The 14,741-nt window shown below is 43.7% G+C and overlaps 1 protein-coding gene across 7 annotated transcripts in view; it reads right to left on the reverse strand.

The window, feature by feature from the left end:
* Ano3 (anoctamin 3) overlaps positions 1 to 14,741 on the reverse strand; it is a 350,025-nt gene that overhangs the window by 74,038 nt on the left and 261,246 nt on the right. For all 7 annotated transcript variants that reach the window (XM_033764063.1, XM_010603358.3, XM_010603357.2 and 4 more), the window contains 3 exons: positions 13,988 to 14,109; positions 10,351 to 10,485; positions 4,157 to 4,253 (listed from right to left, as the gene is read on the reverse strand). In XM_033764063.1, the coding sequence (XP_033619954.1) occupies positions 4,157 to 4,253; positions 10,351 to 10,485; positions 13,988 to 14,109 (354 nt within the window). The remainder of the gene's footprint in view (positions 1 to 4,156; positions 4,254 to 10,350; positions 10,486 to 13,987; positions 14,110 to 14,741) is intronic.

Raw genomic sequence — 14,741 nt, forward strand, 5'->3', positions numbered from 1 at the left:
CTTCCTCCTCCCCCCTCCCCCTCCTACCTCTATCTCTGGTTTCCTTCTCAATCCTTAGCTTTTAGTCAGCCTAGAACTCACACAACCACCTGTATTCATTTCATCTGGTCAGAAGCTATAGCCAAAGTGGAAGTGAGCCCTGCTGCATCCTTCACCTGCCCTTTGGATGTGTGGGCCTAGGAATCAGACCTGCCCAGGGAGCTTGTTGGCATGTGGATTCCATTCCTCCCCCTTGAACTCATTCGGAACAGCAGGATGTAGGGCCTAGGAATCTGCATTCTCGGAAATGTGCTGTGTGACTCTGCTGTACGCAGACTGCATACAGACTCTTCAGTGAAGTTTCTTAAAGAAGAAACAGCTTTTGCTCCTCTTCCTGCTCTAGGCAAAGCCCCAGTGTGCAGTCTGAATTGAATATTGGAAACTGAATGAGCGTTTTAAACCAGAAGACATTTAAAAACCTAAACAAGAGTTATTATGAATAAGGCCAGTTTTAAGAGGTGAGTCATTTTTGGAATTATATGTGTATTTTAAAAAGATCTAGTAACTTCTAAATAATTATTTCACTGGATAGAAAATTTAGCATCATAGGATTTGACAGTACAGTGTCCACGTTTTTTAATGAATTTACAGTATCACTAAATTGCAAAACTTCCTAATTCCTAAGTTTTGAATATTAAAAATAAAAATAGTCATGAGAGGAGATACTAATATAACTAAATATGATTTTTATCCTATGATAGCACCAACTGTTTTACCAAGCAAATGCATCCTCAACATGTAAGGGGGTACTCAAGAATGTACTTGTCAATAAATTGTGTCAGATTTGGTTTCCTATTGTCACAGTAGTGACGGATTCCATGAGGAACTGCAGTGACAATTACTAGATCATGTGGCCAGGCGATCACATGGCAAAGCTTGTGCTTTTTTTTTTTTTGTTTTTTTGCCGTGCCAGGAATCAAACTCAGGACCTTGTGCTTGTGAGGCAGGTGTGGTGCCACTGAGCTAAATCTCCAGTCCTGGCTTGTTCCTTTGACAAATCTGCTTCCTTATTTGCAAAGGTTCCCTTCTAGTAACTGAGGTATTATAATTTCTTACAAGAAGAAAATGTTTATTTCCACCCAGTGAAGGAAGAGTTATTCTAGTTTCTAAAGTGTAAAACAAGCAGCTATATTTTGTTTTAGCTAGAGATACAAATACAAGATGGTAAATATTTCATCCAAGTGGATTTTATCGCTTCTATTGTTGCTTAAGGAGACAGTTTCCTCTGTGAGTTAATTTCCCATCTTCATTGTAAGAGTTTTCAAGCAAATTCTTTCTGAGTCATTCCTGTCCTTATACATACTCTCTTCTACTCAGAAAAGGATGCAGTCTTCCTGGGGGGTGACAAACCTCCTCGATTTAGTAGAAATTCCTCCTAGTATCACGTGTGGGCTCTTCTTATATTTATCATCTGCTCAGATCATGCAGGAAAGAATGAGAAGTAACAAACATCTGGGTTTTTAGGTTTTTAGGTTTGTCTAAGCCTGTCACATGTTTGGGAAGTCATTAGCTAGGAAAGGAACACACACTTATATGTCTGGTAACTCTGATTCTTAGGCTTTGGTGAAAAGTGGTGAGAGCCCAAAGTGGTGGCACACAACTATAATCACATCCTCAGGAAGCTGAGGCAGGAGGATTGCCTGAGTTCAAGGCCAGCCTGAACTACATAGTGAGACCCTCATCTCAAAAAAGAACATAGAACAGTGATAAGGAAATGCTGTCCCATATTAGATATTTTTGTTTCTAAGCCATCATCTTTATGGAATTCTTAAAGAATTCAAAACTGAGCATATATTAAACATTAAAATATTAATAAAGTAGTGTTTTCACATGCAATTTGTTTGAGATAAATAATTCAGAAGGTAACTATGCTATGTTTTGGTCATGCAGGAATGGAATGTGTACTGATTTGATGTCCAGTCTTGGCAAAATTAATTTTTAGAGATCTTCATGTCTAGACCATGTAAAAAAAAAAAAGGGTCAATTTTACCCATAGTTTAAAACAACTAAAATACACGAAATATGTGAAACATATTTAAGAGATTGGACATCAAGCAATAAAGCCCAATCATCCATGAGAGGAAGGAAATGAGGCAGATGAGCACTAGGACTGCCTCAGTTTACCATCCTAAAACAGCTCCAAAGATGCCATGAGGGAGAAATCCAGCCCAGGTCCTGGGTTCATGTGTGGCAGGAAGCTTCTCACGGTCCAGGGCAGAACCAGCCAAAAGAAGAAGTCTTGGGGCAGGACCTACTCCCACCGCCCAACTGGAAGTGCTTTTACTCACAGTGCTCTGTGCAACGCAGCAAGGGATTCTGTGGCGGGGAATAGTTCTGGACAGCGCTGCTGTGGTCCGACTCAAATATTATAAAAGTAAGACCTCCTCCCCCCAAATCAAATTACGTTTAAGTTACTAAACCGCAGCGAGATACCTCTAGTCACAGAAGAGTTAAAATCGAAATCGGCTGGCCATCCTGAGGCTCGGAGGCCGCATGGACTCGGGACCCCTCCACCGCGGCAGTGAGAGGCAAGGAGGGGTTGCGTGTGTGTCTGTCTCTTCACAGCCCCCTTCTTAGAGACGCTAATGCCGGGTGGACAAAGTTTCGAATGGCAGTTTTCAAACAGATTTCTATGGTTCGCATGTGGTTTGAGTCTCTCCTGGGCCTTGATATGTTGATGGAATCTTCATTTTGAGGTACGGGGAAGGTGGACTCTCAATCCCACTATGGTGTTTTGGGGGCGGCGCCTCTGCGGTGATTAGGATTAGAGTGGGTCTCTGGAGTGGAGCCCTTTTGATGGAATCGTCTTGGATCTGTCAGAAGAAGGGGGCGTGACCACACAGATGCACCCCTGCCCGCCTCTCTCAGCACGGGGTTCTGCACACCTCTCTGGGACTTTCCCAGGAACAAGGCCGTCTGCAGCTAAGACACCTGGCCCCGGCACCTCCAGAGCTTTAAATCAGAGCACAATTCTTTTGTAATACAGTAGCCTGCCTCAGATACTTCATAGCCACAGTGGAAAAGGGACTAGTACAAAGGTAAAGCATTTATTTAGCATCTGTTCCTCCTATTCTACTTCTAGTGAATTATCCAAGAGGTATAACTGCATTTGTCTCTAGGAGACTTGCAGGCGATCATGCGCAGAAGCTTTACTTGAAATACGTAACAATTTGAAACAGTCCCGGAGTTTGCTAATAAACTCTGATACAGATGTAAGGGGTTAATACTCAGCCATGGAGAACAGTGGCCTGTTAATAAATGCTATAACACGGGGGGATTTCAAAATAATTATGCTGCTCAGAAGAAGCCAAAGAGGCAGTCTGCATAATTCCATGTCTGTAAGAATCTAGAAAGTGCAACCTTATCCATCATGACCCGGAGAAGTTAGCTATCGGAGCATAGGGAATGGCTCAGGGAAGTTTGGGAGGCTGGATCACAAGCTTGGAGGTGACAGCCATGTTCCTCGTTTTGATGTTGGCATAGTTTCATTGGCACGTGCATTCAACAAAGTCTGTGTGATTGTATACTTTAAAGATATGCCTTTACATGAACGCTTTTATAAATAAAAGATAATAGTTATATAAGTCAGTATTAAATTTGAAGGAATTCCGGAAAAATGTGGGACATTTTAGAATATGCTGATGTCTAGGTTCTATACCTACAGACTCTGATTTAATCGGTCTGGGGAATGGTCTGGCCTCCAGGAATTAAAAATAAACTCATCAGGAGATGCCAATGAGCACAGTTTGATAATTCTTTTAGTATGTTATTTCATTGTTTTTCTGTACAATTAGAAGGAATTTAAATCTCATGAGTCTTCCTGGAAGATACAAATTTAATCATCAGTTCAAAAAATAATTGTTCTAAAAACAGCCTAGATATGATTGCAAGTGGATGTCTGTGTCTGGTGATGGTCAATTATAAATACAAAGGAAGACAAAGATACTCAAAGAAAAGTGTGCTATCTTCATAGTGGTGGCAGACTTTTTGCAACTGTCCGTGGCGCTGTGATTGTCGAAACTACCGGGAATGTTTAACTTTGGTGGAGAGCTATGCACAGGAGGACTTCTCACACCTGCTCCTAGGAGGAAGTTGCACCTGGGGAACCGACACTCACCTTGGCGTAGATGCAGCTGTCGTTGAGCCTCTGCAGTGAGCAGTTCTTGTCACATAGAGGGCACATGAAGACGTCCGTGGCTTTGCAGATCTCCTGGCTTGAGAAATCAGAGAACAGAAATCATGAGGCTCTGCAGTGACAGAATGACTCACCTCATCAGCAAACCCTGCTGAAGCAGCTAGCCCAAGAGAAGAGGAAGAAGAAACAGAAACATTGCAGGAGAGCCAGCTGGCTGGGAAACACTTATAGTTTCCATGCCGTTACTTTGGGATATTTGGGATATGAAGGCTGCCTCTTTGACTTTTTAGAAACCTCTGTCTCAACAAAGAAATGGTATTAGATCATATCTGTACACTTGTGTGACACTTGGGGAGTGTTTAAAATAAAGACACTTTCATACAAGATGTCATGGCGCTCAGGACAATCTTGTGCCCTAAACCCAAGGAGTTCAGGCTTGGAAAGTGCAGAACTGGAACTGAACCTGACTATCCTGACTTCTGAAGTCGACACACGATTCATCACCTGCACGTTTTAGTATGTGACATTGGTGCAGGCTGTTCACTGGAAAGTAAAGGGGGTGGGCTGTGTGTGTGTGTGCTTGCACATGCGCACCTGTGACTCCTCGACAGTTCATCAGGATAACATGACACAGTTACTGTTTAATTAAAGACACTCTCAGTTATGCTATAACTGCATGATGTTTATCTCTTCTGTTTTTTGCCCGCTGCTATTATTGGTTTTGGGGAACTAGGGTCTCCTCCTAGAGTTGGTTTCTAGGTTCTTCCTGTAATGAATAAAGAATTGGTTAAGACAAGCACAAGAAGTAGCAATGCTTTATTCCTAAAGGCGGGAAAAGAGGCATTCTCTGCACAGGGAGCAGAGGCCAATTCAAAGTAGGGAAAGAAGTGTGCTGTGCAGGGTGAGGGGAGGTGTCGCCGTGAGAGAGTATGGTAGTCCCGGGCTCAATAGCACCCTCTTCCTCAGCCTGGTGTCAGATCTTGACTGTCCTGTCAAAAACCTGTCTGAGTTCTCATGAGAAATGAAGACAGCACTCTCTGTGCATGTGTCCTAGAACTTGCAGATTCACAGGTTATATCCACCTTCCCAGCCAGCTGTCCATGCGCTAACCACCTGCCCTGCTGCCTTGTAAAAATCTCAGTATACATTAGAGATGGATTTGAAAGGAGAGTTGGGAATCAACATTTCCTGAATGACCTCACAGACTGATAGTCCACAGTAACCTGCTGTAGGATATTTGATGTCTTTATTTGCTATATAAGCTCTTTCCTACTTAGTGTCTCAAGCCAAGTTTTCTTTGAATGTGCTCTGAAAATTCTGAAAGGAATTTAAAGGCTTTAGGAAATCTGCCTGAAAATGCAACTGTTAATGCAATTAATGTTAATTGGCAATATTTGCAGCAAGATTGGGACATATATAAATTGAAGCCAAAGGGAGAATAAACCCTACTGAGGATGCCATAGAACTGTAAATGGTTTATAGTGCTAAAGTCACTTACTCTTTACTCTAACCTCTGCTAATGGTAATCGTCTCCATTAAGCAAAGGAAAACAGTGTTTGCTTAAGAGACTTGCTAAAGGTCACAGAACTAGCAAGAGGTACTTCAGGAACCCAAGTTTAATTTTTTTTCTGATTATGGACCCGGTTCTCCATCACCTGTAACATAGCTAAAAGAGGAAAAAAGTTCATTTCACAATTAAAAGCAAGCTTCCTATGAAAGTTTACTAATGCACTGGTGATGCAAAGGGTGTTCCACGTACCACACTGCTGCTTTCACATGAACCATATTTTTGGTCATCAGTATATCCATAAAAAGTAGAATGAAGTATGCAGAACATACATTTTAATACCTAAAAGAAAGCAGAGATCACATCATCTCCACTTACTGGCGCTAGCAGTTTTCAGGAACAGCAAGAATTAACATAGCTTTTGATTCCAAGTTTTAGCTATTACAAACTGTGCCACTATAAACATGGGTGTGCATATGTCACTGTGATATGACTCTTTTAATTCTTTTGGAAAGATACCCAGCAGAGGGATGGCTGGGTCAAATGGAACCTCTAGTCCCAGCTCTTTGAGGTATCTCCATATTGATTTCCATAGTGGTGGTACCAGTCTGCATTCCCACCAACAATGGAGATGGGTTCCTTTCTCCCCACCACCCCGCCAACATTTGTTATTTTTTGATTTCTTGATAGCAGCCATTCTTTGTGGGGTGAGGTGGAATCTCAGTGTTGTTTTCATCTGCATCTCTCGAATGACCAGTGATGTGGAACATTTTTTCATATATTTACTTGCTGCTTTTACTTCTTTGTCTGAGAAATGTCTGTTCATTTCAGATGCCCATTTTTGAATTGGGTCTTTATATTTGGAGACCGTGATTGTTTTGAGTTCTTTATATATTCTAGATAATAAGTCACACGTGTAAATACTGAATAGTTTCTCAGGTGTGAAAAACTATAATAGTACATAAGATCCTAATGAGATAATTGACAATGTGAAATAGGAAGAAAAGGGCTAAAGGCATAGGGAACTTGGGAAGGGTAGGGGAAAGGTAATAAGGGAAAAGAAAAAATATGAGAAAATTAAAAATGGAAATAATTTATTTGTAAATGGGGAGGGGAGGAGGGGGTGAAGGGAGGGCAGGGAAGAGGGAAAAAAATGAAAACCAAGACCTGTCATGTAAAGGTACAAGATCCCAATAATGAATGCAACTGTACTGTATACCTAAAATGTACCAATAAACTCAATTTTAAAAAAAACATAGCTGTTGAAATTTCTCACCAAAATGGGATTCCTGTGATAATTCGCAGTGATTTGCAAATGCTATAATTCTTCCTACATGAATCTCACGCAGAAAGTCTACTTGAGCTGGCTTATCCTACATTATTGTTCCCACCTACCAAATGGTCAGACAAAAGCCCAGATTTATCGGCGCATGAAGGCCAGAATTGCAATTGTTGGGATGGGTCACATTTTTACTGCCATAGTCATTGAATTTATTTTCTGTCAGCTGGTCGAAGAGTAACACAAAACATAGCATCAACAGCATAAAACAATAATTTCTGAGAAATTTTTTAAAAATCTAGAATAAAGTATTTGAGAGTATCACATGCTTTTGTTTTTGCTTTGTTTTTTTACCTAATGACTAGTGGGAATGGGAGAGAGATTCCATTATATGAGAATATTTATTTATTTATTGCAGGTTTGGATAACCAAACTGCCACTCCAGTGGTGGCTTTCTTTTGTTTTCTGTTGCTCGATGTACACCTCAAGAGATACAAACAATCGCCTCCACATATACTCCTAAGAATATATACAAAAAATACAAACTACTGCCAATGGAAGATACTGAAAGTTAGGAGCAATATTTCCAGTGAGGATTGACTGGACTTCACTTCCTGTGGGAGCACAGAGAAGGAAATGACTGCTTGGCAATGTGCTTTCAAGCAGGAAAACGTGAAAACAGGTGAGAGGGGATGAGGTGCCTGTTCGGTATCTGATACGGAGTTTGTGAAGGAAAAGGAAATGTTTCCCAATGCTTCTCTTGGTGGACGGCATCATTCATGAGCAGAAGCATTTGTGAACTGAAGAGTTGCTGTATGTTTTGCTAACTGAAATAAGCCAGTCAGCGAAGAGTATTTGTATGGGGCTCAACATTCTAAGATAGTAAGAACTCACATGGCAAAAGAGAACATATTTCTGGTTACAAGGGCCAACAGTCTAGTTTCAGTTACTCATGATGTGTAAGTTCCGGATAGGTTTTGTACACATCGTTTCTATACAATGATGTGCGCTTAAAATTTTGTTGACTATAAATCTAATGCTAATCATTCATGCCACAATAATATTTTAAAAAGAATCAGAAGTAGGTTTGAAAGTTAGCTCACCCCTTAATAGACATATGTCCTGAATAAGTTGCTTATTTTTCTGAAGATGAATTGCTTTGTCTCCAGGGCAGGGTAGCATCTAAAGGATACCGACAATCCCGTGTGCATGCTGAACACATCTGTGGGATAGAAGGGACTTTCTCTGCTAAGGATAAGGTCAGGAGAGAGTTGGGAAGGATTTACAGGAAGCAACAGCTTTTGTAAATCTGCCCAATACCAAGCACCGCAGAAGTTTTTTGATGTGTTCTGGTGACACAAAAAACAAAAAACAAAAAACAATAATGAACCAGAAAACTGAAATTTCTGCTTTTTGACCTTTTCCTGAGGGCTCTAGGGAGCAGGCCACAAAGACCTACCTGGTTTTGAATTTTTAAATCCCATGACATTGTCTGCCAGGCACAGGTAGGAACCTATGAGGCTGTGTAAGAGAAATGCGTGCATACGCACACACATAAGCATGCCCTGACCTAGAACTCGATGGTTCTGTGCTCCTACAATTAAGCGCAGGGCGATTAAGAAACATGGCCCTAATGTAGCTGAGCTGATCCTGGTAAAAATTACGATAAACAGACTGACATCTGGAGTGTTTCAAAACTTTACTTCCCTGAAATAAACAAAAGAGAAGCTTGATAAACAAATAATACGTGAATCTACACAGCATAAAACCCAGTCTCCTCCTGCCCCCCACCGAGATCACACCTACAACGCAACCGAGTCTGCCACCTTGAATGGAAAATTTCAGTCCCCAAAAGTTGAAAGTCAAGACATTCAGGGCTGCTTAATCTTGGTTTAGAATAGAAAGTCTGACAGGATCTTAATTATGGTGTGACAGAGGCAGCAGTAATATAACACCATAAAGCAGCCAGGAAAAGCGCTCAGTAGTGCCTTTGAAAACATTTCTTGTACTAAAGGTTAAAGAGTGCTTATTTCAAACAAAAGGAGCCTAGTGGGTGCATAAATCCATAGGAACAGCCCGTCCACTACCTTTTGTTCATTTACAGATTTGCAGGGGCGGAGGGAGGAGGGCACATCTCATGCTAAAACTCTGCTCCTTTGTTCTCCATGGAACCAACTTGAACTGCGGCTCACGGAGAGTCGTTTTCCACTTTTGTTCGTCCACTGTCAAAGAGAGTTTCTCTTGTCAGGACCCCTTAGCTGAATCCTGACCTGAGACCGGGAGGTTTCTGACTGAGCGGCGCACGGGAGAGAAGTTTGAAGAGGAACGGAAGAGGGCGCTGTGCGGGCAGTGGCTGACGTCCTGGCAAGAGGCTGCCTACCAGAGAGCTGAGCTTGCAGAACTCAGAAACCAACCAAATGTGCGACTGATGAAATGCTTTCGAGCAGCGTTCTTCTTCTTCTTCTTTTTTTCTTGGGGTGGGGGGGGTTCATGCAAGTTACTACTGTGCCTCATGAAGAGCAAGAGATCGTAAGTCGAGAAATCGGGAGAACAAACCAAGATAACAAATTAAGGGACTTGGATGTTGAACGGGATTGGACTCGGGGACAGTAAAGATATCTTGTGTTGCGTCAGTGTTGCTGTACCTTTACAAACATCAGCCTGTGCATATTATAGTTTCCAAGGAAATGGATTCTTAGCATCCCCGGAGGACCCTTAAGAATAGCACTGGCTGCTGTTGCTAGAGCCCAGCAGCAAGGCCCTGGTTATAGATGCACCAAAAGAGCAGGGCATGCTGAACACTGAAACAGAGAGGAAGGAAGTGTCTTCAGACGCGAATCTGGTCACAAAAGTTGAACTGTTGACATCTTCTTGATCTGTATGTAAACAGCATGTGATGCTGAAAGGAGTCTTTAATCCTAGGAGACTCCCGTCTCTACTGCACAGTCATGTGCTATTTCTAGGAATAAAGTGTTCCTATTTCTAAATCATTAACCATTTCACTTTAACCAAAGAAGGACTATTCTGATATGTGTTTACTATTTCACTATGATTTATAATCATTATGTGGAACCAACTGGAAAGAAATCTGGCACAAGGATAAGCAAATTTGGAATTTACCTTTGAGAATTTGTATATGGAAGTACAAAAATGTCCTTTTTATAGCCTTTTGTACTAGAGAAAACAGCAAATAATTATACTTCTATTGTTTTTACAATCAGCATTATCTGTAAGCTTTTGCACACTCAAAAGATAGGCCGAGCAGTTTTGTTTTTGTTTTTTTCAGTACCAGAGATTAATCTGAGAACCTCACGCTTGTGAGGCAGGCATGACGCCACTGAGCTACCAGCCCAAGCCAAGCAGTTTTTGTCCCGTGTCCCAACAGCTTACCTCACTTGGCTTTCATTCATGGTTACCAGTCCGTAGAAGAACACGCACAGGCCAACAACTGCCGCGGGAATCAGCATTCCAGTGTACCAGCCCAGCCATGCAAAGTACAGCCCGATCTTCTCACCAAAGTACAGCCTGCAGGAGAAAGGACATCGTCAGCACAGGGCCACGTTCCTGACCTTACAGTCACTGGCACCGCAGCCAGTGGGCACGACAGATGGAATTGAGGTGGCCAGCTCGCTCCCTCTGCAGTTCCACGCGGAGTATACAACATCTCTGCTGATGTCCTTGGCTTTGCAGATTGTCATAGTAGGGACAATTTGCAAAGGATATTTCTTTCAGTGCCAAGTGTCTTAATATAGTTCATGAGGCTTTTATACCCCAATGCTTGCCTTTCTCCGTCTTCCTGGTACCATCTCTTTGTGGCCTCCAAGCCGAAGCTGTGCTAATGCATTCTGCTCCTGTGAAAGCTGGAGACAGATTTCCCCTCTGCCAGAGGAGCTGACAGCAGGCATTTCAGCCTGTTTGCTTCCTGGCCAGACCCTTACAGGCCATCACATCTCATCTTTCTCCACAAAGCTCACCTCTGTGACTTTCTGGCCACCCTGTAATTTCCCTGGTTAAGAGGTGCCTTAAAATTGAAATGCTTAACATTTTTTTCACCCTGTTTTCGGTCTGATTTGAGGGCCATTTCTTCAGGTGTCCCCCTGACACCCTCTCCAACCCTGATCAGATGTCCCTGCTGTCAGTCCCACACAGCCTCACCTATGCCTCATTACCCTAAACTTGTAATACAGTGGACCCTCGAGTTATGACCAGCCTGACATATTAACAACTTGGGTTATGACCAGAATTTTAGTGTTTTGTTTTTTTTGGTACTGGGAATCGAACTCAGGTCCTTGTGCTTGTGAGGGAGGAGGCAGCACCATTGAGCTACATCCCTGGCACCAGAATTTTAGTTTTGACTTATGAACAAAGCTTTGAATGGCGACCCAAACATTGGCAGCCACTCGTGCTTCCAGATGGTCTCACAGATTTAACCCTTGAAGAGTTCTGGAAGGAGCAGGACAGCATCCTGTCCTGCGTGGGGCTCACTGAGAAATTCTGAGCCGGTGTCTCTCTAAGGACCCTGAGATCCGCCTGTGTGCAGGAGAGAGACGTTGAAGGCTGTGTGGAGGAGCCTGAGCCTTCACTGACCAGAGTTACAGCCAGCCCCAGAGAACAAATTGAGTTCGTAATTCAAGGGTGCGCTGTACTTCATGGTGACTGCTCTTCACTCCTCAGTGCTGAAGGAGAGAAGACTACAGCTTGGCCATGGACATCACCCTGAGCCGCACTGAGGGAACGAGGCCTTCCTCGCCCCGGCTGACAGCACAGCTGTGTGGAAAGGGTGATGGCCAAAGTGGTTGCGATATCTACTCCAAGGGGGTTTCCTCTCCCAGCCTCCCGCCAGTTCTGTCTGCCGCATGCTGTACAACTTGTTTCAACTTTCATGCTCTGTGTTGTGCCAGTTAAATTTTGTGTAAATCTCATCAGGTATGGGCTTGGAGTCAACCTCCTTTAAGCATCATTTATCTACTTTTTTCTTTTATTTATTTCTCCATTGAAAGCCCATTTAGTTTATCATGCAGCCATAGTGTGCCGCTTGGAAACTGTAAGTTATCCTATAAATCGTTAAAATATAAGCTTATAACCCTAATTAAAGCCACTTTTTTTTTCTTTCAACAAGTGCTGCAGGTGGTGTGTAGAGGGGTTTTATTTATTAATTATTTAATTTATTTGGTACCTGCGACCAGACTTGGGACCTTGGACTTGCGAGGCAGGAGGCAGAACCACTCAGCTACATCCCTGGCCCTGGAGAGGGATTTTAGAGCCCGTTGTGACCACAACAGAATCTCCTTACAGCGATGATGACAGAGGGCCAGAGAGAGAGGACTGTAACAAACTGAAATGCTGCCCTGTTGAAGGTTGAGAGGAGCCACAGTAACATTAATGTGAAGTGTGATCACGTCAGTTAAGGCAGATTTCAGATCTGGATCGGGATGGGCAGAGACCAGTCCCGGGCAGAGAGCGACGGATGTAAATGACCCCAGCCAGAGTGCTAGGATGCACAGTCTTCTAGAGTCTGCAAGCTCTACTTGGAGCACTTCAAAACCACAACAGAGCGAGGGGGTCAGAGGGTTACCACGCCACAATTCCCCTACACCTCCACCCCTGCTGCCCTCTTTACACCCCGTGTCACCTCGGCTCCCAAATGCAATGCACCCCGTGATTCTGGGGAAAACGACCAGGGATGTGTTCGCCACCCAATGTGGAGATCTCAAACAGAAGTGAAGCTTTGCAAAATGCTTCTGGTTGTGAACCAAACTGTTCAGAAACAAAAGCGTTGATGAACCTATGAACCAAGGTACGGCTGTATTTTCATGCTGGTCCCCTGTTCGGCTGGTCATGTCTATCATAAAATAAAACTAAAAAATTGAAATCTGCTGTTGTAGAGACAGTTATTTCATTCAGCAATTCTGTTTGAAACTTTAAATTCTCCTGAAACCTACTATGAAATACTTTAAGTGTCACACAACTATTTTGGGAAGAGGGTTCTGTAGCTAATGATTATAAAATGCACTTTCTAGTTTCCATCTTTCACTGTTACCAGGGGAAACCAGATTGAAACTCAAAAAGCTTTGGCTAGTAACTGTTTGAATTCAGCTTTTAAAATGAGAAAACAACACAAACACATGTCCAGAAATGACTGTTTACAAAGAGGGAAAAGACCACTCGTTTTCCTTCCATGACTGCACAACTGCCTCCCTGAGCAGCCAGAAGGGCTTTTCCTGCGGTTCTCTGTCACCCAGGAGCAAAGCATGTGAAATGCCCAAGTCCTGAACACCCTGCCGCTCCTGACGGAGAGGAGGCAACATAGAGACCCACATCCTCAAAACTGTGCCCTTAAGAACAGCTTAATTTTCAATTATTACAAAGTTAAAGTTCTAAGGCCATCTGCCCGTTAGTAAATAAAAATCTGGCCCTTGTACAAAACTCAACAGCCGAGACTGTGTACTTCGCGTGTCTTCTTCCTCACCACCTCAGTTCTGGTAACAAGGAAGCTCGCAGAGGGAAATGATGCGTGGAGGTGCCATCTGTACTGCCTCGTGCCCTCCTTCTCGCCTGGGACCTTTGGATTTGTACGAAGTAGCAGATCACCCAGGTTCCCCGGGAAACCGCTCATGGTGGTGTTGGACCAGGGATGCTGGCAGACTTAAGGAGAGGGAAGGAATAACTCAGGCTCCTTTCCTCGTCTTGGAAGCTCCCGGGGCTGTATCTCGGAGTCAAGGCTCTGGCCCTGGGCCCTAGCGAGATGCACTGTCCTGTCTGTCTCCCTTTCACCTTGGGGCATAGCACTTTTCTGCTGCTGCTGAGCCCTGCTCGATTTAAAGAGCTATGTTTGGCTTCTCAGCTCTCCCGTTCCCCACGTAACAAACTCCCCGTGTCAGCTTTCTCTAGTGGAAAAATCCCTGGAGCTTCCTCCTCTCCCTGTCACCGCTCCCTGGTCCAAGGCGGGAGGCGCGTGACATTAGGAAGTCTGAGGCCGCGGCCACAGCGCGGCACAGGTGCTCCCCACTCAGCGCGTGCGCACAACCTGATCAAGTCCAGCGGCTGATGCTTGTACCACATGCCCCAGCGCGCCCAGCGCTCGTACAGCAGGTGCCGGTTGTTCTGGGGGCCGTGAGTTTTGATGGGCAGGCTGCTCTTGTAGGCGCCCTGGAACAGACAAGACGACAGGAATCGCTGTGCGTTCTCTTCTCCTCATGAGACCCACACTAAACCAGAACAATTCGCTTCTCGGAGAACAACTCAGCAACTCATGCAAAACTCCAGAGGTCATAAATGGGAGCCCGATGCTTCAGTGAGGTGGCAGGTGCCTAGCTTGCTGGAAATATTCTGAAAATCCCTTCAATACCATTTATTTTATTTTTTAATTTTCGCTTTTACTGCATTAGTGCGTGTTCGCATGAAGTCTACGCTTGTCTTGGGGATGCGTACACGGACATAACAAAGCTCATTTCCTTTTTAATCCCCTTCCCCTTCCTGCTCACTTCTCTCCTTTTGTGTCTACATCTCTTCCCCCATTTTCAATCTTGCAATTATTGTTCTTAGCCCATGTCGACGATGCAATGTTCGCTCTCATCTTGAGCACTGGGCACTTGCTCGTGACGAAGCTAAAATCTCCTCGCTCCCCTACTCCGCCTCAGTCTCCTGGACACTCTCCGTTTGTTCGACTTCTATCTCCCCCGGCCCCGTGTCCTTCTCACCATGTTTTATTTGGCTCTGTGTTTGGATTTTGCCTTCATCAAATGACAGTCACCACACAGTACTTAGCCATTGCGTCTGAT

The sequence above is a fragment of the Fukomys damarensis genome, unplaced genomic scaffold (genome assembly GCF_012274545.1).
Source record: "Fukomys damarensis isolate Sample0158 unplaced genomic scaffold, DMR_v1.0_HiC HiC_scaffold_16, whole genome shotgun sequence".
In the NCBI taxonomy this organism is placed as follows: domain Eukaryota; kingdom Metazoa; phylum Chordata; class Mammalia; order Rodentia; family Bathyergidae; genus Fukomys; species Fukomys damarensis.